We start from the raw sequence: 24,371 nt of genomic DNA, 5'->3' as shown, positions 1-24,371 counted from the left end.
TGTAATAAAGTAGCCAGTATTTTTTACAATAAGTTATTCCTCTGGTAGAGACAGCAGACGGGTGGTGACTCCCAAAGTGTGAATAGGCTCAAAATTCCACAGATAAGGCTAGTGGGGAGCTTGAACACTTGAAGGTCTGCTGTGTCTGGGCTGGCTGTGTGCAGACCCATCTCGTTACCTGGGCCTGTATTCCTGGCCCAGAGTGCTGAGGTGTGCAGTGGAACATCAAAGTCACTCCGGGTAGGAGCTGCCAGACCCATTCAGACTGATCACCTCTGTCCATGTGCCAGCTGTATTGTCACAGTGTACATCTTTGCTAACAAAGCTGCTGTTTCTCCGTGTCATTGGCCTATGTGGAGAAATCTCATCAGGTAGGGTTAGCAAATGTTCAGATCATCCTTCACAAATAGAGGAGATCCATCAAAATGAATAAATATGTTTCTGCATGGGATTTTGTAAAAGGAAGATGGCAGTCCCATATTTAGGAGTTCAACTTCAGGTATATAACTAAAATTTAAAATATTTGCCATTAACGTGTTCAACTATGTGTGTTAACAGTTGCTTAAAAGTAATACAGGAATGAGTGAAAAACAAGTCGTTACCCATTCTGAGCTGGCTCTGGTGATGCTGGAGCTTTTCCAAGCAAAGTTAAGGAAAACCTTGCTGCTGGAACTTACTGCTTTTTTCCAGAAGCTTTTTATTCCAGGACTGTGCTTAGACCCTGTGTGGCTCTGATCCCAACCGATCCTGAAATAACACGATGACAAAAGGAAACAGGGCAAGATGCAGCAGGGTGGACTTCCCTGTAGTGGCTACCTGCCTGCAGTCCAACTCTGGGAAGCTTCAATGGACATGGAAAGAGCTAGTCCCAAAATACAGTTCCATTACAACACCTCATATAGGAGAATACCTCAGTGTTATGGATCCACTCATGGATCCTTTTACTGAAGGTGGATGAATGGCATTAATTTTGGAAGCACAACTCTGCCTAGCACAGATTGGTTATTTTTACTATTTTAACCAGCTTCAAGACTTGGCATTTTCTCTGAAATTTAGACTAATGGCTTCGCCACTCACTGCCCATGTTCAAGGACTCTGTCAGAGTGCTGATGAAGTGAAGGTGGTATCAGGCTGGTTGGACTTCAACAAAATATGTTGATATTGGTTCAGCTCCTAAGAGTCCTTTAGATGGTAATCTCTGAATGTCCTTCTGTACAAAATGGATGGTCACTCTGTACAAAATGGTGTCTGCCTGTCCCTGCCAGCAATGAACAGCCATGGCATTTGTCTTAAGACTTTGTCCTTTCAGATTAACTGCTGACTGTTTTACAAAATTATTGCTCCAGTTCCCAGAGCTGGCATTTTTGAGGACACTGTGAATACATGAAAAAGTGCTGTGTTCCTACTCAGTCATTGGGCTCCCTTTTAAACGTAAGGAAATTTTGTTGAAGGAAGCCTTGTATATAAAATCCTTGCCTGTCAGAAACTGCCTGTCAGGGGCATCTCCAGTTTTTAGAGTGGGAGAGACTTTTTAGCTTAGCTGACTTCTTGTCTTAAATGAACAATAAACCACCTCTGGTGTTAAGCATGACCTGTATATGGACTTAACTGGAGCACTTTGTCTGAGCTCAGAAAATGCTTGAATGTCCAGAGTTAAAAACAGAAAAGAAAAGGAAATTAAGCATTTTTGCAGGAACTCTGTTTGAAATAAAATGAACCAAGAAGAAGGGAACAAATATATTTTCACCTGTGACTCCACTGTTCTATGTTTCTGGTGGTTTTAAGTTGTTTTAATGAACAATAATACTATTGCTAAGATTCAAAGGTTTACTGTTTTTTTTCTAGATAGAAGCATTTTGCTTCTATTGTCAGAGCTCATACCTCTTATTTTTGTCCTGCTTTAATATGCCATTTTAGACACTAAAAAGTACTTCTAATTCTGCAATCAGTCATCTTTATTTCCTTCCTGCTCCCCACTTCCATTAGTAGTGCTTGGCAGTGATTCAGAACCACCCTGCTTTCTAGTTAGGGTGACTGAGAAACCACCAAAAGCAAGAAAAACATGGAGCAAAGGGAACCACTGGCACCCGCTCTGCAGCATGATCGCAGCAATCTGTGCTACTGCAGAGTCATTCCAAGTTGGAGTAAGAGTTTCCATTAGCCAGAGAGCAGTTCCTGGCTCTCTAAAAGGAGAAGCAGTCTTCTCTACTGAAGCACAAGACTTGAAGCCAAAAACCTCCTGAGATCTCCTTCCTCTTCTCTTACTGATTCATTGTGTGGCTCTGGGCAAGTCTTCATGTGTATTTCCCAGTCTTTACGCAGTTATTAAAAACCTACTTTGAGAACATTATTTGAAGTGTTTGAAGCACATTGTAGTACTAGGAATTGTTGTCACTGAGCTGTAGTGTGTTGTCTCTTCAGTGGGACATCCTATCTTTCTAGTTAAGCCAGAGGATTCCCCTCCTGTCTGGGGTAGCACAAAGTAGATGATAGTGGCAGTGTGAAGCTGTGCAAATCCAGTGAATGAGTTCATTCCAAAGCCCCGTCTCCCATCCATTTCCAATCTCTGCAGATCTGTTCTTAGAAATGCATGATATATTGATACCTCCAGGAAATGACATATTATTCTAAAATACGTGGATCTGGTAAATCTAAGGATTACCAGAAGTAATCTCTTTGGAGCTGGTGTGCTTGAAAGCTCTGTAAGAAGAGACATGAGGTGAAGAAGAAAGAAATGAAACATCAATGGGGGGAAAAGCACATGGTCATAAGATAAGCACTGGCGGTTGGAAGTGATCTAGGCTTTTTGTGTTGTTGGTTGCTTATTTTACCAGGGGGACACTTTCAGACTGAAATGCTGCTCAGAGTTGAGAGGACAGATAAACCAAACAGCAGGGGAACCTGCTGATGCCCAGCTATGCCATTTTCAATAAACATCACTTGGCTCAACAGAGAATTTGTTGCAGAGGTCTTCAAGGAACAAAGGCATTGACTGGGCACAAATGGTGCTCTATAAAACTGCCTTTTTAAAGCCTTTTAGGATATTTTTTCCACACTTCACACAAGGCTGCAGGTCATCCAAGTGAAACTATATGAAAAGGCCAGCTAAGCAGCCATATTTATCCAATTTAAAAATTTGGCCAAGGAAATCTTTGTCCCTCTGCTCAGGTCCGTGCCCTGTCAGCATGGGGAAGTGTGAAGATCCTTTTAGACAAGTTTAAAAACAAATTACTCCTACAGTGTTGCAAAAATGTGTGGAATCAAGCCAAGCTTGCTTTTATAAGCAAGCCAATATAATGCATATTTTAAAACAAATAATGGTATAAAATAGAGGCATATCAATGTTCAAAAAGCTAATTTTGTTTCATGACTGTCATGACATCCTGAGTTTCAACTCTGTAAAGAACAGTAGGCCATAATGATTTACAGGGAGGTAAATTCCACTGAGGGCTTCTGGTTACAACCTCATCTATGAAAATGAAGTTATTCACCAGTACCCCTTGATAGATTATTTCCATGAGACTCCCTCTAGTTCACTTACTGCTGAGAACCTTGAAATATTATCATAATAGTTCAGCTGTGTTGAAGTGATTGAATGTTCTGAAGTAGTGAAGATGAAATGAAGTTGTTTCAATGGCTGAATCACTTCCAGTGTTCACTTGCAGGAAGGAAGGTTTGTTTGATGTGCTAAAATTAAAAAGTGAGTAAACTGAATCACTCTGTATTTTTATTCCAACTTGTTTTGGGGTTTAAAGCCTTTAACTTAATGTTAAGCATTCTGGATTAAAAAAAAAAAAATCTCTATCCAGCCTGATTTGAGCTGCAGGAATATTTGCCTTTTAATTGCCTCTCCCTTTTCATAGTGTGCTTTGGAGTGGCTTCTCAAGCTGTCCTGTGAGCTGCCTCACCTTCTGATAATAGCTGGGGCATCTTCTGAAAGAAGGCCCCAGTGTTTTATGTTTCAGTAGTATTTTTAGTTTCCCTTGTGTATGTGGTGTCTCTATTAGCTTTCTCCTTAGTTACATTCAGATTTGTTCTTTCCACTGAGCTACCAGCAACCCACTTTAAAATTGCATCCTGATAAAGCCCTATGGATTTTAAAGGTCACATTCTTTTTTCATATTAATACATCAGTCCCATTGATTCACCTGCTGTTTCTGCAAACTCAGAGTATTACTGATGACATTAATTATGTTAATATTCAAAGGGTTCTTAGCATGAGCTCAAGCTTTTCTAACATGCTAATTTTTGAGATGCATTTAAAAGGCAGAAAAGACGGGGAGGAGTTGAGTGTTACTGCATGGGAAAGGAGAAAATAATTTTCTTTGTGCAATTCATTCTTCTGAGATGGTCCTACAAGCAATGATGAGTTTTTCTAAGTTATTAATTGTTTTACTGCCTACGATGTAAAGCAATCTCCAGATGTGATCACAGATTGTTTTTCCTGCTAAGGCGTTGGTATAAAGGAATCCTGTCAAGCCTATTCAGAGAAGCCAAAGAAAAGCCTAAAAAACATAGGCAGCAGAAGGCAGCATAAAACCACTACACTGCTTCAGCTTGCTTTTATTTTGGCACTTGTTATCTGGGTCTAGGAACCATTTTAACATCTGTTTCTAGAGGAAACAAAATACATTTCTAATAGTAGAAAACAAAGCACTTCCACAGCTCTGGCACAGAAGGCAGTTTGCTCTCTCTGATGGGTGAACCTGCCCCATGAGCTGGCCATGTGTGTGTACATTTGATCTGGAGCTTATTCCCGCTTTAACCAACATCGTATTCTGTGTGTGTTTTGGTTTTTGCTTTAGATTTCATTGTTAGGGTATTATCTTTTAGAGCTTAGAAGTGGTTAGGCTTCTTAGGTTGAGCTTAGTTCCTAGAAAAGTGCCTAGCACACTCCACAGAAGCCTTATCTGTGTGGCCTTTGCAGGTACTTCAGGGTAACAAGGTAGACAGGAGCTTCCTACTGCAGGTGGGAGCTTCTGGGGAATGTCATGGATTGTTGGTTTTGTCTGAAGAAACCAAAGGTTGTTTGCCAGTGTCTAAACTGGTTCCTGTGGCTCAGCAGTGACAAAAATTGCTGGAATTTGTAAGGCATTTAACTCCTACAAGATTAGACTCAGCTGGACAGAGAGGTAAATCTTGAAACAACAGTGTCTACATCTGTCCCTAGTTCAGCTGCTTGCAAACCACTGTCATTGATTTTTTACCTTTTTCCCTTCTGATGACCCTTAGCTTCATCTCAGTAGGTCTTTTAATTCTTTCCTTCAAAATATACCTCCATTTATTTCTTGCTTCTTTGGTTTAAGGAAGAGAGGACAAGTCAGTGAAGTGGAGGCCTGGCTTAGTTTGCAATATTGCTGTGTATTACTGAAGAAACTAAATACATTCTCCCACCTTGCCTGCCTGTGCTGGGCACTTCTCTTTCAGGAGTTTAGGAACTGTCCATCCTCATTTTTTTGTACAAGTACCTGCTTTTGTGAAGCCTACTACAGGTGTCACCAATTCTGATTTAAATATGGAAGATCTGGAGAAATTTCACCATGGATATTTTCAGACAGTAAATTGACAAGAGTGAAAAGTAAATATAAACTAACTGAAAGCAAACTCTGGGCCTTATTCCTCTATGTGATGTCACTAGGATGCTGTGGAGTAGAGATGTATGTTAATTGTCCATTTTGACGAAAATAGCAAAGAATAATTGTATTATTCAACCTAAACTGTTTGAAAGGCACAGATGCTAAACTGGATAGTCTGCATAAAATTTTTATTAGCAAATGTTGGACATGGTTTTACTGCATCTCTAAAGTATGCCAAGTTAAACAGTTTCTGTATTGTAGTTTGATTAGCATCTCTGCAGGTGATCTGACTACAAATTAACCTGTGCTGCATTTTTGTTGCAGTGTGCCCCAATGTGAGCCCTGCTAAGATAATCTATAATAAGAAGTTTAAGCAGGAAATACTTGCATGGTAGAAACACAGCTCATCTTCAGAATGGTTACCCCAGAGAGTGTCTTTGTTAAGATGGAGAATGTGACATGTAGCAATGAATACTGCAGCTTAACAGCAGGACGAACTTTGCTGCATAGCAGAAATTATCTGAGTTGAGCAGAGTAGAATAGAGGACAGCAATATTAACTTCTGTCCTATTAACATAATTTTCTATTACAATCAAGGTAAGGTTGACATGGTATTCAGTAATAGTTGTGACTGTCTTTCCAAGTACAGGCCAAGAACAGCTTATTCCAGGACTGTCTGATGTTAAATGAAATTAAGTGGTGATAAAAGATCTGTATAGATGGCAACTGCAAGCAGAGATGTAAGGAGAAAGTAAAAAGGGAAGTAAAACAATAGGAGTGTATGATACTGTGTTGGGTTTTTTGGTATGATGCTATAGCTGTTATATTTCCCTCTGATTGCATAATTTGCTGGGAAATGACTTTGTTGGTTGCGGAGGACTTTTGCTGCATTTTGTCACATGGTTCACATTCATCTGTGGATCTTCCTGGCTTCTGTTGCATAGCAGTTTGTTCTGTGCAGGAAACTTTAAAAGCAGGCTCTCCTACAGTGAGTACAGGAGTGTCAGGAGTGCTTTGAAGGGATAATTGGCTTCCTTCCATTTGAGCATTTAACAGAGCACCTTACCAGTACCCAGCACTTCCTGTCATTTGGAGAAGCACAGTAACCCATACCTTGTGCTTCAATCAAGCCAGGTTAAAAAATACCTGCTCCTGTAAGAGCTGGCAGAACATGCTTTCTGACTGATCTGGAACCCTAGAGAGTGTGCTGCTGTCTGAGAGCAGGAGAAGTTGACACTGCTAAAACCCAAAGGCTCCAACAATGTCTGAGGAATAGCTTCCGTTTTGTGTGTTTGCTTTGGTACTTCTGTTACTAGACAGAATGGATGGACTCTCATTCCGTTCCTTCAGATATGATTTTGCACCAAAATTCACCCTTAGGGTAGGAGGAAAGACTCCTCACCACACTGCCAACATATATACCTGTGGTTTATTAAACCCCAAAGACTGCAGCATTTCTCATGAGTGCAGAGTGAACCCAAAGACCTGATTCATCAGAATGTCTGTGCATATGCTTAAATTTAAGCACACAATTAAGAGATGTGGAAGAGGGATTTGGGAGTTGTAATAAAAAGTGAGATTAGAGATTGGAAAGATTAGAGGACAAATGGCATGAGCAGAGTAGAAGCAATGGCTGTTTGGGTGGTCTGCTTCATAATCCTGTAGTTTGGCAGTTATTTTGCTTAACTTGTTTTGGTCCTTATTCCTGAGGCTGGATTGAAACAACTGAGATGCAAATATTCTTCTCAGCAAATATGTCTGATAGAAAAATATTCCCTAAAGGTTGATCTTGATTTACCTGTAACATTTTTTAAAGCAATATGCTCCCTGGTGTCTGGAGTGCCTGCTTGTGGCTGCTTTTCACAACAGGCAGTGTAAAATCAGGAGTGAAGGTTGGGCAGTCCTGATCAGAAGCTTTTCTGGGTCTGCAACAGAAATGGAAGTCTGAATTGTTTTGGGCTGTCAGCTCCACCTTCTCTCTGTCATTTATCCCATAGGACAATTCTTATTAACATGTAATTGTTGAGATCCTGTTTGCACCTGGCATGTAGTGAGCTGCTCTTAATGTTGCATTTCATGTACAGAAAAAAAGACAAAAAAAAGCTGGCAAAGATGATGAAAGACCTTCCTTTCCAGGAGTGGTTATGAACATTAGGCGTGCTTTTATTATGAAAGATAAGAGTGCAGCAGTTCCTAAGCTTTTAGAATGGCGTAGACAGTGAGAAATAAAAAGAAAAATGGACCATTTTAATGGAACAAACAACACCTACTGTTTGCTCCAGCCTTTTGAGATATTCAGAAACTGCTAAACATTCCAACATACAAACAATAGTCAAGGAGATTGGGGAAGAGCTTCTTTAACTCTATACTACTTCAGTGATTAATTTTGTTTGTACTCATTCTCTTCCTTCAAAGTAATTCTTAATTACCAGTGTGGTAATACATGGGAAACTTTTGCAATGCTAAAAGCACTTAAAGATAAGTAGGTATATTTTGATTTGTTTGAAAGAAGTGATGTCTGTGACAGATACAAAAAAGAAAAAATTTCTGTTCTGAGATCAGAGGGATTCAAGACAACAAAATTTGGATTTTGAGGTGCACAAACCATTTCCCTTCATCAGGCTAAGCAAAGTAGGACTGTGAGGAAGCTAATTCATCTCATGTATATTCCAGCTACTACAAAGCTTTTATGTAAGACTTTGCTGACCCAATAGGTGGTGGAATATAAATAGATCAACAGTACACCCTTCCTTCTGCTGTTCTACCTAATCCTTCCTTGCCTTCGGGATTGAAGAACATTTGATCTCTTGAGTCTTAAATCAAACATTGTTTTGTACCAAAAAATATATATGTAAAAATGCAGGAGAATGAAAACTTGATGGTGTAAGAGTGTTCTTGTGGTTTTAGGATGAGAAGCTGAATTAGGAATGTACTATTGTTCTTTTTTTCCCATATAAATTAACTTCATAAAGCTATAACTGCCTGGCTCTCTACTTGCTCTTCTTAGCTACCCCTGCAAAGTGGCTTGATGTGAACCTCTTCAAAAAGAGTAATTGTGTTAAACTTGTATTAATTTACTTTCTCCTTTTCAGTAATACTTAAAATGCCCTCTTCATCCTGCCTGCAGGTCTCCACTGCTGCTCCAAAGTCAGAGCACTTTTTATTTTTAGTAACAGTATCTCTCATGCTGGGATGGAAGAATTTTAAACCAATTAAACACATTAGAAGATAACAATGTCTGGGTTTGGTTCAAGATCTCCATTTTCTTCACTCTGGGGTATGTCCTAATACCAGCCTTTCTATCCAAGATGACAGAAATAGTGTGATAAGCTGCTAACTAGGTAAGCAGTACAGCTGCTGCTTTGTCAGGTATTCCCTTGCCAAAAATCACTTGTGATGGGTTTTGCCTTTTTTTTTTTTAATTCCATTACAGTTTGGTTTTATAAATGGTCTGGATTTTGACTTAGGAAATTTTTTTCAGATGCCTGTTTCTTTTTAAACTTTTTTTTTTTTTCAAAGGATGAATCTGTTGAACATGAAGTGTTTTTTCCAACAGAGGAGGCTTGTGTGTGTGCACTTTTAAGATCTGATGATTTGTTCTTCCCTTTTAATAATGCTTTGTTACTGGGAAAAAACTTATGTAGTGGCTGGAGTATTCTGCTCCCTTAAAATATGTCTGGATTCACGTATTTTAACTCTGTGTATCCACCACGGATAGCAGTTTGATCTAATTTTTTATTTGCAGAAGTTGGAAAAGCATGTCCTGAACCTGCACATGCATCTGTCTAGGCCAGAAAGCCTGTGGTTGCACTAACATCAAATCTTAATTAATTTGATATGGAATTTACATGAGTTAGTAATGTCCAGATTATTTAAATACAAGATAATTTCTAGGAAACATGTTATGCATTGCTGACCTGAATGCTCTCAGCAGCAGGGCTATAATCTTGAGCTTTTTGTTTTTTCTTCATCTTTAATTTGACAGAATACAAAGCATGAGGCAGGCTGTCCTGCATGGATTTACTCTAGCAGTGGAACATTAATGCAGAATGAAGTCTGATAGCACATCATAGAAGTCTAACACCCCAAATGTTTACAGATCTAGAGTTCAGCATGGCAACAGAACTTGTACCATCTCTTTTGGGCTGGAGTAGAAGGTAAATCCTTATAAGGAGAAGTGACAGAAGTCAGTAGTCCACAGGAGTGTTTTCTCTCACCAGAAATAGTTAAGTTGCTATCACTCTGTATTTATTCCTAGTAAGGATAATAATTAAGCTGTGAGGCTACGTATATTCTCTGAAGAGCACTTCTAATGTAACACTTGAAAATGGTGAACGTGATTTCAGAGTACTCAAAAAATTGATAAAGGAAGAGGGACAAGAAGGTAGGGCAAGGCAAGGTATAGAAAGGAAAAAGGAAGACAGTGCGTTAGAGTGCTGGTATAGCACTTGGGAGGCTGGATCAGTTCCTGTGCAGTGCAGGGTTTGCTGTTCTGGGTAGTGTCTCATCTCCAGTTCAGAGGAACTTGTCTGCTGCTCAGTTCAGCACTTACACAACCTCTGACAAGGCCTGTGAGCTCATAACTCCCACTGATATTCATAGTGAACAAATACCAAGTAAATATTTCTGAAGGGGATCAATTTTTAAAGGCAATGCAGGTTTTTGATAATCAAGTACCCAATTTACTGAATGCTGTTCTGCTAATGGTCAGGAGTGTTTGCATCACAAGGTGGTGTGAAGATCAATCATCAGTGAGATGCTCAAGATTGTCTCATTTGGTATTTGTCCCTCACACATGGCATTTGGTAGATTGCACACTGCTTTCTATGCAAACAGCTTCATCCTGGCTAGTTTGTATGTTTGTATGTGGGAAGATGTATCTAAAAATGGTGGATTTTTTTTGACATTTGAAATTACAGTTGGGGCAGTTCCATCCTGTGGGTTGTGTTGGCTGGGGACTTTGAGTTTTCTAGCCAGCACCACACAAAGTGCCCTGCCCTGCTGCAGGTTCTTGCCATGCTGCTGCTCATTTTCTCTCTGACTTGCCTGCCTGCAGCTGCCACCTCCCTTGGTTTGCTGGCTGGGTAGAGGCCTCCACTGTCCAGCTTTCTGCCAGGAGATGGAGGTGGCATATGGGGCCTTCCAAGGATGATGCGTTCTGTCTTCTCCCCCCTTCACTTTTGCTGTAATCCCAGAACAAGTGGTATATATTATGTGTTTTAGAACAAGACTGAGGTACATGAGCAGGCTGCCCTACACTCCCTCTTCCTGTGCTCCAAGTTGTTGCCAAGTTTTGGAAGCTGTAAGGCTTACATGCCTGTGTAAACAGATCCTGTGCAAGCATTCCTACCTTTCTGCTTCCCCTTGCCCTTTCAGTGGGACCTGGAAAGTCTGGCCAGCCTTCAGGAAGGGAAGGGCTCCTCACATCTGCTCTGAAGCAGCAGTCTTCCCTCCTCCACATAAGTTTAAAACAAGTATTACCCCATAATGCAAAATTTGATAAAGCATCTGTTTCTTCCCTGAAACTCTGGGGAAAAAAGATGAGTTTGTGTGAGTCTGTGTGGAAACTGTGTGTTAGAGGATGAATTCAATATGAATTTATCTGACAACTATTTATACCTACGTCAAGGTCCATATTGTCCCTCTCCTGTTACTCCACCTCCGCAGTCAGTCCCTTGAACAGTTCTCTCTTCTCCCAGTTAGTTTCCAGTGTCTTGTCCAGGCAAGGTGCACTGCTATAAACCAGCAGAGGGAAAGATCTGGAAAAGCGTTGGCTTCCCTGGGCTTACTGCACAGCTCCTGCTCTGTTTAGGCTGCTGACAGTTATACTGGTGACTCCTGAGAGCTGCTCTGATGAGCTGTGGAGCAGGAAGCTGCTGCAGGGCCTCAGGTTCACTGACCCTGCATCCCTGCTCAAACTGGCATCAGGCAGGTGTGCAGGCTCCTTGTTTTCATGTGTCGATGTTTGAGTTATGTTGGAGGAGAGATTTTTTGAAGGTGTGCTTAAGATCATTATTAATTGTCCCTTTGAAAATGTATTTCCTACTTGCCTGTAACTTTAATGACTAATTGAGTGATCTGGGCTTTGTGAAAACTAGCACAGTCTCACTTGCTGAGAGTGAAAAGTGCTTAGTGCACAGCAGCTGAAGAATTCCCATGAGTGGCAGTTACCAGGTCAACAGCAACAGGACAGCCCTTGATACTCATATTTTGTAAACTAGGAAAACAAGCTTATTCAGATGTTTTTCTAATATGATATGGGAAGCACTTATTTTTCTAGCATTTTTCAAGTGTTGGAGAACAGCAATTATTGGTGTTGAATTATCTGTTATTGTTAGTAAAGTTCCTGCTTCTCTGCAGCATGGTGACATTGCCTTTATCCTTTAGAAGCAATGGAAAAGGATAAATGAGGTTAACAAGCTTCTACCTAAAGTGAAAACTACATCTGGGACTATACAACTCTTGTTGGATTCATTCTGGTCACGGGCTGGCTTGTCCATTTATTTGCTGGGAAAAAGCACCTCTTTTCCTAGGCCTCCTCAGAATAAAAACTCATTGAAACTCAGCTTAGTAGCCTATTTCAGAGCTTAGCAAAGAATAGTAGGTGCAGCATTTAGGGATGCAGACAGCTCATTTTCCTTAATTGCTTCCCAATCAGAAATTGGATGAACCTTCGGGATGCAGAAACAGGGAAAATCCTCTGGCAAGGAACAGAAGATCTGTCTGTGCCTGGAGTGGAGCATGAAGGTATTGTGGGGCTTTACTGTGCATTTTGGGGTGGGTGGTGCCATACATCTGGGTCACCAGAGCTGTGAGTGTACCCCTGCTTTGAAGAACAGATGTCCTGGCTGTGACTTCACACCTTCAGAGGCTTCCATCACAATAAAGTGGGGACACATGGCGAACAGTGGGCGTGGATCAGTGGCTGGCAAAGAGGACAAGTTAAACAGTGCTAAACAGGAAGCACAGCTGGGTAAGAAGTGAGTGGCCAGCCTTTGCTGGGTCTAGTGTTGATTCCAAAATGAAAAGTATAAATATATATTGGCTTTTCTAGTACAACAACAGGATTTAGTCAAGGTAGAGGTCAAATGGAGAACCAATGGAGAAGAAGCATACACAGTTATTACCTTGCCTGGCCACAACTTTCCTAGTATGCCCACAGCAGCTAACAGGAGGCCTAGGAGAAATGAGGAATCAGGCTTTGGAAAACAGAAGAAAATCAGCCAAAAGTATTCCCAGTCTTCTCAGATTTTGTGCTGCAAAAGCTTCTCCTTGGATGCTTGGCTAGTCTCTGAATCCTCTTCACTCTGCCTCATCAGGCTGTTGCACTGCCTTGGTTCAGTGCAGCTACAGAAAGAAGTGCTTTGGGGCAGAGAGGACAGCTGGACCTGTCTTTTGAGGGTTTGTTGTGTTGCCTCATTTCCCTCCTGCCATCTTTCTCACTTTGGCCAATCATATCACCCCACTGTTCCTCAGATATTCCTCACATATGAAACAGGAACCCTCACTTCCATCAGAGGAGCTCAGGGAATTAATTAAAGTGTACTTTGTCATGAGATTCATGCCCACTGCACAAAGAATTGAAGATCTTACCTGGTGTGCAATTCAGTCATCCATCTAGAAGATGGATGGCTGCAAACTGGAACAGGTGCAGAGAAGAGCCATTAGGAGAAGCCACTGAAAAGATTACAGATGGGAGGATGGTCTTGCTTAGGATAAGAGGAAAAAAACCAGTCTTGTATGGGTTAGCAAGAAAAGAAGGCTGAGACTAATAGATTAGTCTCAATAAATAGGCTAAGAAAGGGGAGAGGTGTCCCAACAAAGGAGGATAATCTGACTATGAATTAAAAGAAGATGTGGGGAAATGCAATTCTGGTACAAGTCCTGCAACAGAAGTAGTGAGGGCAAACAGAGTAATTGTTTTAAAATGAAGGCCTATGTGTCTCAAAGTCATTATGTTGTTACTTGTGTGCATGTGTTCTGTGGCCATTCAGGGCAAATCACAGTCTAGACATAGCAAAGAAATATATAGCAGAGTGAATTAAATATATTTCCTTTAAACAGGACTTCTATTTGCTTTTTAAACAGGACTTCTATTTAATTTAAGTACAGGATTATTAAAAAAAAAAAAAACAACCCTTACATTTCAAATCAAGATACTGTATTACTACCTAAACTTACTATTACCACTTAAATTGAATAAAAAGAATACTAATGTGCTATTGGATTGCTGTCAAGTCTTAACAATAAACTGCTGGAAGTGGTGAAAAGCACTGCCTGAAACTGGAATTAACCATCTAAACCAGCTTCTGACAGCAGAAACTTTTCCATGTTAACCCAATTAGCTCAATTCAGTGACTGCAGTTAAAACTGGGAGGCAACCTGGGAGATGCAAATCCAAAAAGTTTGGTTTCTTCCAATATTTAAGCAAAGCTTGGAGGAAGCTGCTGAGATCTAGCACTTGTAGAATCCCCATGGTTGTTCCCAGTCACCACAACCAGCTTTCATTCAGGAAATACAAATAATCCTTTCGTTGTCTAAGAAAATATGTAGTTGGAAATATAAAATAAGTTTGGCTAGGATGGCTTTTTTTCTTTTATGTCTCAAGTGTTTAAGGTAGTTTTCTTAAACTGTATGAAAACATACAGATATTTTAATTGAATTTCAGTTCCTAACTAAACACAGTTGGAGCCAAAATTGGTTGTTCAATAAATAAGAAATGTGCCATTCATCACTTTCTAATCTTATCAGAATGAAGTATCTTGACTAGATGATAGCTTAAATAAATGTGCAGGTATTGTGTATCAGGTTAGCAGAAAGAAGTACTAGATTTAGGATTAAGTCTGTACTTACCTGCATTTCAACTTGTTCTAATGGTCCTGACTGATGAGAATCCAACTTATTTCTTTTCTCTTCTGAATGGAAAAAAGGCATAAAAGTAAAATGAGTTGAAAATAAATTATTTCAATTACAATTTTCTGCTTGGTGGTATAAATATCAATTAAAATCTCTTAGATCAGGGGTTTAAAGACTACACAATCCTACTTTTATTAAAAGTAACCTTTTCTTTTGTAGTTTTACAATATTAAAGCAAAGTAGCAAAGCTTCTCAGCAGTCTGTCTTGGGGATGAAAGACATGTAATTACTAAGTTGCAGAATAGTTCTAACAAGTCATTTTACACTTAACTGCGAAGGGATGTTTATTCACAACAGGCTGGAGTCTGTACTTGTGAGGGCAGTAAAAAGGATGGTGCCATAGAGATTTCTAGCTGATAAAAAAAAGACTAAAAATAATTAGCTTTTACACTTAAAATTCTTCCCTTACACTTTTAAGTTTCTTTGTTACCTTTTTTAAACATGCCACAGGCTGTATACTTCTCCATGGGATAGGGTGGTAGCTTGCATTCCCTAACCCTCCAGCTCTCTAGATTGGTTTCATATCAAGGTCCTACTCCATTAAACAGTTCTACATTAGATGGATTTGCCTGGGGTTTGGTTGCCTCTTCCTTTTATTAAACAGCAGCCTGCTGTCTGCTCATGGATGTTTTGATACGCTTTCCACCTGGGAAGAGTTTGGTTCATAAAGTACATGCCAGCTGTATTCCCTCCCCTCTTTGTTTCTAATAAATTTACATGAGACATTTTCTAATGTGCAGGAAGGATTATGTGCAATCACACCACTGAAGTATGATGAGCTTGGGAGATTTTTTGTAGATTGACTCCCCCCCCAGTAGTCTCTTGATTAGGACCTTTCAGCATATTAATCAGTGCTCCCAAATTGTCCCTTCTTTTACTCCTCCACCTCTAAAAAGAGCCTTATGAAACATCTACCAGGTACAGTTTGCTGCTTGTTGTTGGTGTCTCACCCATTGCCATGAGCCCAGGTACCTGGGACTGCCAAATGAGTCTCTCTTAAACTCTAGCTTAATACTGGCTTTACTGCCTGTGTGGGTTTCAGTGTTTGGGGAACAGACAAGTTTCAGACTTTGACAGGACGATTTCCCAGAGCTGTGTGAGTTGGCTAAACAGAGCTGCTGGGCTGAGGAACTGCTGCTGGTGGTTTGCTGGGGATGCACAGTCTGGAAGGGAAGGAGAAGTGAGAAGGGCTAACATGCTTATTGTGCTACACAGCCCTTGGCTGCTTGTGGTCTTCAGCAAACTTCCTAAAATAAAAATTTAAGTTTCATCTCATCTTTCAACTTGAATAATTGCGGTTTTTTTCCTGACAAACGGTGAAGAACCAGGAGTCTGAGATATCAGTGTTGTATCTCTGGTTCTGTCACACCTTTCGTTCCTGGCTCTGGGCAAGGTACTTAACTTATTTGCATCTTGGCTTTCACTCCCACAAATGTCAAAACAAAGTCCTTTGTGTTTTTGTTTTCACCTGCTACTGTGATCTTGTACTAGCACTAATCGTTACTTCAAAATGTACTGTAATAGCACCTGAAGCAGCTGGGTTTGTTTATTGTGTCCAAATAATGCTGCTTTCTCTGTTTCACAGCTCGAGTTCCTAAAAAAATCCTGAAATGCAAAGCAGTGTCTAGGGAGTTAAACTTTTCCTCAGCAGAACAAATGGAAAAATTCCGACTGGAACAGAAAGTTTATTTCAAAGGGCAGTGTCTAGAAGGTATGTATCTGCTCTGTGCACAGTCCTGCTGCAGCACAGGGAGTGACCTCCAGGGCAGCAGGAATTAGAGAAACTAAAATGGGTCGAATGTGATGATTTTAATTTTTCAGAGTAGCACTGAAGCACTCATCTTGTCAGGACTAATGGGCCACAGTATTAGGGATAGCATTTCATAAGTGTATTAACACTTCGTTATGTAAGAAAAAAATCTGGGTAATCATGCTTTAGGGCATAAATCCACCACAGGCTGCCTGAGGCAAGGAAATAGGTTATTTTGGAGTCACCCATTAGGAGGATTCATGCATCTTCCTCAGAAGCACCTAGTGCTGGCCACCACCAGGCTGGGGGCTGGCCTGAAGGAGCCTCTGGTTTCCTTTGGTTACAGCAGTGCCACAGAATGTTGTCCCTGTGACTCCATAGCTGCACATCTGATCTCCCTCACTGTGGTATTACTCGTAATCTGGGTTGGAGGAGGGGGAGATAAAACATTGATCTCCTTCTCTTTTGGGCAACCTGTTGTACACTTAGTCTCAGCTGGATCTGGGGATGTCTGCAAGAGGGGGAGTGTGGTTTCCCTGCTCTCAATTAGGTGTGATGAAATTTCTACCAAATGCTAAGGAAGTGGTGTGACTTTATCATTAGCATCGGCTATTTTCAAAAGGGAGTATCTGCTCTAAGAGGAGGGCAGGGTTCAGTGCAAATTAAGCTTTACAAAGTAATTTAAATGTAAATGTTGGCAGCACAGCAGGACAGTTTAGGGAGTTCCCCAGCCTGTCAGGTGAAAAGTGTTAAGGACCATTTGCAGATTTTATCTTCTTTCAAATGCCTCTGGATCTTCTTTTTTACTTTGCAGAATGGTTCTTTGAATTCGGTTTTGTGATTCCTAACTCCACAAACACTTGGCAGTCCTTGATAGAGGCAGCACCAGAATCACAGATGATGCCAGCTAACGTTTTAACGTGAGTGCCTTGGGCTTAGAGAATCTGAGAGCAGGCAAAGACAAAGCAGCGTGTGGCATTTCCTTGGGGGCCACAGTGGGAATGAAGAGAGGGAGCTGCTACCAACTCTGAATCACCCCCACTCCAGTGAGCTGTTGAGATAAAAGGGGCTGAGCCAACCTCATTACCTTCTTTCCCTTAGGTCCAATTTGCATTAATATAACAATAAAAGTTTGGAGAAAGTGGAACTGATCCCTTATTAGAGTTGCTTAATTTTTTTTGAAAGAGGAACCGTGAAAGGATTTTAAAATGCTTTGCAGCTTAACACCCTCTTGCATCCAGGAAAAAAAAAAAGAGACATATTTGGGCCATTTTCAAATCCAGCTATTGATCAATGGTTCTTGTCCAAGCTGGTTGGTTTTCATGCAGTACATCACCCATAGGAGCTGCTCTAGGGTTTGTTTCATCACTGCACCATTTTGCCAAGCTTTATATCTTTTATATTGGATTCTAAACTATGCATGAAGTTGTATCTTGGGATAAAATACCCGTAACAGGTAGGAAACAGTCATTTTACAGTCACCCATAATGGGATTCACACACCTTTCTCAGAAATGTCTGGTCCTGGCCACTGTTGGCACATTTGACTTCTGAGTGGTTCAGTGATCCCTTGGACTTGTGTTAGAATAAAGCATCCTGGGCGTTGCTCACAGGGGGGACAGCAAGGCACGAGGTGTGGTGGGGTGACCAAAAAAGCTCCTTGAGGGAGGCCTCTGGGAAGCTGTAATCACTGACAAAAAGCCACCTCCCTGCAGTGCTGGATGGGTGCTGGCAAGCACATGAGGAGCACGTTGCCAGCAGACAGAAGGGTACGGGAATCCTTCTGCCAGCAAGAGGCAGACAGGGAGCAGCCAGCCTCACTGCAAGGTCACTGTGTCCTTTGGAAGACCTTCCTGCCCAGCGTTTTTCCCTCTCATTCCCTGTCTGGAGGAAAGCCAGTCCCATAGAGAAGGCTCTGGGATAGGAACTACCATCACTCATTCCTATTCACAGCACGTTTCAAAGAGAGCATGGACTCAGAAGAGATCATCAGTGTTCAAAGAGTGCTCCCTGGCACCATCTGTCCAGAACCTCATCAGTGCTACACACGTCCTTGGCTCCCAGAGCTTTCAGTCAGTACAGGGGGAGCCAGATTTAGGAATCAGATGAAACAAAGACATCTGAGAAGTTGGTTTTGACCATCTAGGGAAATCAAGGCATTTTCAGGACTGGGAGTCATGAGAGTCCAGTTTTCAAGTGACCTTGAGGATTTTCCAGTGTCCCATTCTTTTCCTGGAGTCTCTCAATTTCTAGGTGGGCAGCCCAGATCTCTCTCCTGTTCATGGAGGTGTCCTAAAGGAATTTCGAGGCTTTTCAGTAGAATCACCAGCCCAAAGAAATCCAAAAGGGGTTTTGTGGCCCAAAGAAGTCAGCATCTTTCAACCGCCAAGACTTGGAGAGCCCCTCACTTTCTGATATTCCCAAAGACCTTGTGTTTGTCTCGGTGCTTCCACAGCAGGAGAGAATGGAGATGTGGTATTTGGTGCTAACCAAGGCACTCTGCACAAAAGTTTCCCAGGATGACTGAATGTCCAACTGAGAACATTCCCTGACATTTGAGTTCAAGCATTTTCCATACCACAGCAAAACCCTACTTGCTCTTGCTAGATTTAGCTTTGCTAGTGTTAAAGATACCAAGAGCCAGAGAGGAGGTGGAACTGCTGCTTTGGTTTTCAAGAGCCAGGTTATTTAGTCATGATCAGATCACTTTGCTCACGTGTCCAGGTGTTGTAGTCACCCTGAAGTTCTCACCTTTGTCTACTGAAATCTCTAAGCAACTTTAATCATCAGAGCTTTGTCACACCCAAATCTACATTTCCATTGCAGTTTGTATAAAATACACTTGAGCGTTTGCATTTAAGCACTTCCCAAAGGAAATCACATAGTAAGTGGGTTTAAGTAGCTTGCTCAACATTAGAGTACAGAGATGGGGAATACAAAAAGAATTCCTGTTGTTTTTCACAATCCACTGAAGATGCTGGGACTGGCTGTTTAGCAGCAGAAGTGAGCAGAAGTTTGCCGTTTGTGGTCATTCTGCAGCCTGTGTGGTACTGAGCCCAGAAAGAGGGGGATGGGGGGAACTGTTCCATGAGGGAATGTGGTGGAGAGATCCTTCAGCCCTGATGGCCCCTGGATCAGGACACAAGGCTCACTGCACGTGCCTCCAAACCAAAGCTCATGTTGCAGGGGGTAAGATGTCAGTGCAGGGTTGTGAGAACACTGAAAGAAGCAGTTCCTGCTGTCCATGCACTCCTCTAATGCCTCTTTCTCCTCTTTTCCTTCCACAGTGGTAATGTTATTATAGAAACCAAATTCTATGATGATGACCTTCTCGTAAGCACTTCCAAAGTGAGACTTTTCTACGTTTGAGATGGGGCTTTTTGGAGCTGTTTTAGTTTTTCCTCCATACAGTTCTTGGTGCAGAACCCCCCGACTATCCAGTGGAAAACACTCCTGTAGGCGGTGACCCTGAGGACCAGCTCAACGTGGGTTGTGACCTTTGCCCATCAGTTATTTTGCTTTCTCCTCTGGCAAGACCAGACCAAACCCTTAGAGGCAGGACCATCTGCTCAGCGATGCACTGGGGGAGTAGAGGCTGTCTCTGAACACGGGCAAACGATGGTCATGCAGAACCAATACTGTAAATTGTTAGTCCCATCCTTTGTACTTCTCTGGATCCTGGTATAATCTCTCATTTCCACTCACACCAAACTCTCAATGCGTTTCGTTTTTGGGGTATTAAGTTAATGTTTTCATTCTTCTCATGTTGTAGGTTTTTATCCTTTCACTGGATTTCTGTGTGACTGGTCCATGCACCCTCTTACCCTGAACTTGTAAAATAGACTGTGATATCACCTAATGTAATTAAGGGAATTTCTCAATTAAAACATTCCTACCGTCCAAAGAAGGGAAGAAACGTTAGTTCTGTGTCTTTTCCTTTCTGTTACAAAAATGCCTCACAGCAGGAACAAACTTTTATCACTCAAGGCAATAGCAGAACAGGGCTCTCTACAGCCCTGCTTCTGCCACAGCCCCCATCTCCTGGTTAAATTTCTTCCTCCAGTTGACCACGTAGGAAAGGTTTCCTGACTGCTCTGGTAAAGGTTTCTCCTTGACCTCATTTCTGTCCATTAATCCCTCAGGGCAGTTTGTCCCGTGTCTCTCATCACTGGTTCCTTGAGAAGCACTGCACACTGTTCTGCTTCTCCAGACTCCTGGGGATGCTCAAACCCCTCCAGAAAACTCGTGTTCCCCTGAGCCCTCTGGTATCAGTCCTGGGCTGGGCTGAGCTCCCTGAAGCACAGCTGTGGCTGTGGTTGCTGATCCCAGCAATCCCCATGTCTGTGTGTGTGGTTTTAACAACACATGGCAGTGATTTACTATTTTACAAGTGGCTTCTTGAGCCCTGCCACTACTCTTTCCCTTTGTTGCTTAAAATTAGCTATAGCACCTGTAAATCTTGGGGACATCTCCAACTTCTGCTCTTCAACATCATGGGCAGCTTTATGATCACTCAATACCTTGGTCAGCCTTGTACTGTGGTTGGGCTTGAGATTCTTGGGGAAGTCACAGGTAAATGAAACTCACCATTTCAGACTGGGAATCCAGCCACTTGGCTGTACGTGGGAGGGATACAGAATATTTTGTTGTTGTTGTTGTTGATTGGCCATTAATCCCCATGAGAGGAGCATTAGCCACTGTAGCAGCTTTCTCATGAGACCCTGCTGATGGATTTCAGCTGCTGGACTCGCAGGGCAGAGTCATCTCAGCAGCATAACCTGTCCTAGACCAGCCCCTATACAAAGAGATCACCCGAAACTGCCTTCTGCACCCCACCTGAACAACACCCAGTGATGGGTATCTGCCAAAGAGGAAGGACAAAAGGTATCCAAAAAGGAAAAACACAAAGGTCGAGCAAGGGTATTGAGAGGTACCTCTAGATCAGATGCTCCTCTAGACACACACAAGAGGTGGCTGCAGCTCCCGCGAAGTGAGCTGCGCTGGGGTTGGGTTCTGGAGGGATCGGGCTCCTGAGACGGCCCCGGGGGTGCCTCCCGAGCCCCCTCCCCCCCCGCCCGCCTCGCCCGGGCTGTCCCGGGTCGCCCAGGTGGAGCCGCTCGGCCGCGCGGTGCGCGGGTCACTGGCGCCCCCCTGTGGCTCCGTGCGAAATAGCGGGCAGCTCACCAGCTGTTGCCCCTGGACCCGCCACTCCCATGGCCCCAGCACCCCCAGCCTCCCCAGCACCCCACAGTCCCCCAGCACCCCCAGCACCCCACAGCCTCCCCAGCACCCCAGCCTCTCCCAGTCCACCCGACACCCCAGGCGCGGGACGCGGCCTCCCTTAAAGAACCGATGGAGCAAACGCCAGAGCTTGGGGAGAGCAAGGGGCTGGATCCTGCCGGCAGAAGGGCCCCAACCGGGAAGAGTGATCTGACCAGACACCATCCAAAATCCAGGTGAAGGGGCCCAGGATGCCTGGAGCAGGAGCCCGTGCTTGGCCCAGGCAGCTGCAGATTTCTTCCTTGTGGGTCTGACAGGGATTTGGGAGCACTGGGAGAAGGGGCAGGGGACACTGCCAAGGCACTGCCCTCAGCATGTCCCATCCCCAGGGCCTGAGCGTGGCATGGGCAGCAATCAGCTCCCTTGCATGGAACATTGGTGCTGGGACAGCAAAGGCCCCAGCAAACGGAAAAGTGGGGCTGGAAAGGGTGAGAGTGGAGCAGGAGGTCCAAGGTGTGTGTGTCACCACTGCCACCACCCGTCCATGGGCGGGTGGTTCTGCCCACAGCCCAAGAACAGCCCCATGCCACCCTCGGTGCAAAGGCAGGTGCAGGGTGGAAGAAGCGGCAGCAGGAACCAACACAGTGATTCCTCCTTCTATTTACCAGAAAAAGTTTCCACGTGGAAACTCCCAGCCTTGGCAGGCATCTCTGGGGCAAAGAAACCTCCCCCAGCCTGGTTCACACACCGGGCTCTGTGCAACGGGATGGCTCCATGATAGCAAGAGGGGCAATTTTGGGGGGTTAGGACCTGGTTGGGCCAGGCGAGGAGCCTCTTGCCACCCTGGGTCCTTCCCAGAGCCCAGCCACTCGCAAAAACCTTGGCTCACCTGGAGCTGCTGATTCCCAGCCCTTGCTGGAGCCGTCGGCATCTGAGTGTCCAAGCGGTGCTCGGGAGAGGGAACCGGCTGGATTCAGCAGCAGCCGCCGCGGGTGAATCCCAGCCGGCTGCCATGGCTTTCCCAGCCTCATTGTTCACAGCTGGGCTGTTTTGGCCTTGGCAGCTCGCATGGCGGGTGCGAGTGCCTTCCAGCCGCCGGCACGCAGAGGGCGTTTGTTTCTGCAAGAGCCTCGGGGCAGGGAACGTGCTCAGGAAGGAGGCTGCCCCCTGCCAGCCCGACAGCCACCACATGGGGCTTGCCCCCCACGTCGGGAGGGCTGCGAGCTGCCCTGGCAGCCTGCTGAAAGCCGGCAGTGAGGGCAAGGCAGCCCTGTGGAGCCTGGACACGCAGCCAGAAAGCCACAACAGCACATCAAGAAGCAGAAGAAGGAGGGAGGGAGAAGCAGGCAAGCGGTGGGGCTGTGCACCGGCACAGAGAGATCTGGGGTCAAGCTTAAAAAGCAAACTTCATCCTTGCTGCCCTTTAGCCATGTCTTCACCTGGGAGCCCTCCAAGCTGGCGTGTTGCACAGCCGCTGGGTAAAAGCAGCGAGGCAGCGTGGGAAGACAGTGATGCACAACGTACTTTGGGCCTTGGGGGTGCACTCTGCATGGTTTTGAGTATCCACCACACCACAGAGGTTCCCTGAAGCACGAGCATGTAACGAAAAGCATCCATCGATGGGAGGCAGGGCTGGCTGCGAAGCAGGACCCTGAGCCTGGGCGCAACTGGCTCTTGCCAGCGTGAGGGTGAAGGGAAAGCAGGGCCCGTTCCTTCCCACCACACAGCAAGCCCCAGGGTCTCTCACCAGCAGCCCCCCGGGGTGTTACCTCCCCTGCCCGCCCCCCGGGGCTCTCGGCTGCCTGACCGCCCCGGCTGGGGCTCCGCCTGGCGCGCTGCCCCAGGTCAGCCGTGCCCGAGAACGCTCACCCCGGAAGCTGAGCCCTCCTAATGCGGCTAATGAGCTGATTCACGAAGGTTACCGGCGAACAAAAGGTGCACAAACAGCCCAGGGCCACGTTACGTTCGGTGATTGCTTTGCTACTCTTACCTTCTTGCTGGTGCAGGCAGCGTGTGGCAGCAGCGGCGGCAGCAGCGGCTCGTCCCTCCTTACGCTGCTCCATCCTCGCCTGGCGGCTCTGGCAGGGGGAAAGAAGGGCTGGTAAGATTCGCGTCCCACTGTCGCCTTTATGGGGCCAGAGATCCCACTCCTGGGTCACCAGGACAGTGCCTGCAGAGCCCAAGCCACACAAGGACTTCAGGGCTGCCAGGTGACTTGGGTGCAGCTCCATCTGTCCCCAAAGGCAGGAGGACGGCTGGGGGCAGAGGTAGGACCCAAAGGGTCGCTTTTCAATCCAAGGTGCCCAACTCCTCCTGCCCCAGGGAGCCCCTGGCAGCCAGCCTTCAGTGCCCTGGGACCGGGGTGCAATCTCTGTTGGTGCTCAGCACCCACCTCACCCCACTGCACATATGACATCTTCATCCATGGTGGCTTTCCACACCAGCATCCCCTGCTACAGGAGAGGAGTGAGGCCAGTAATTGCCACAGCACTGCTTGCAGACCATCCTATTCCTACAGGATCCAGCTCTATGCCAAAATCCTGCCTGCTCTCCCAGCACCCCAGGGCTGGGCAGAGTGGGGAGCATGACAGGCACCCAGGAGGGACAATGAGCTGAGAGCTGACCAGCTGGGGATGCAGAGCAAGGGGAGAAGTAGATGGCAGGATGGTGTTGTGGAAAGCTCTCCCACTGTCCAAAAAGCTGGGCTGGAAAGGGCTAGCATTGCCCTGGGTATGCTAGAGGAGAAGAGCAACAAGTTGTGGGAAGGGATCACACATGCTGGCTATGGAAGATGAACACCAAGAAACTGCCTGGGATGCAGGAGGAAGCCACAGAAGTGAAGACCCTGAAGGCAAAGGCCTTAAGGAGCCAGGGTCACCTGGCAGAGAAGCCAAAGTGGTCAGAGGAGAG

At 44.4% G+C, this 24,371-nt stretch overlaps 1 protein-coding gene across 1 annotated transcript in view; it reads left to right on the top strand.

The window, feature by feature from the left end:
• The window catches only part of PDE6D (phosphodiesterase 6D), a 36,226-nt gene extending 16,073 nt beyond the window's left edge, over window positions 1-20,153 (top strand). The window contains exons 2-5 of the mRNA XM_051626858.1: window positions 12,235-12,323; window positions 16,078-16,203; window positions 17,057-17,162; window positions 19,529-20,153. Coding sequence (XP_051482818.1) covers window positions 12,235-12,323; window positions 16,078-16,203; window positions 17,057-17,162; window positions 19,529-19,610 — 403 coding nt within the window. The 3' untranslated portion in view covers window positions 19,611-20,153. The remainder of the gene's footprint in view (window positions 1-12,234; window positions 12,324-16,077; window positions 16,204-17,056; window positions 17,163-19,528) is intronic.
• The last annotated feature ends 4,218 nt before the right edge of the window (window positions 20,154-24,371 follow it).

This window comes from Apus apus, chromosome 8, assembly GCF_020740795.1.
Source record: "Apus apus isolate bApuApu2 chromosome 8, bApuApu2.pri.cur, whole genome shotgun sequence".
Taxonomy (NCBI): Eukaryota; Metazoa; Chordata; class Aves; order Apodiformes; family Apodidae; genus Apus; species Apus apus.
Note: the sequence above shows the minus strand (reverse complement) of the source record. Positions and strands in the feature narration are given on the sequence as shown.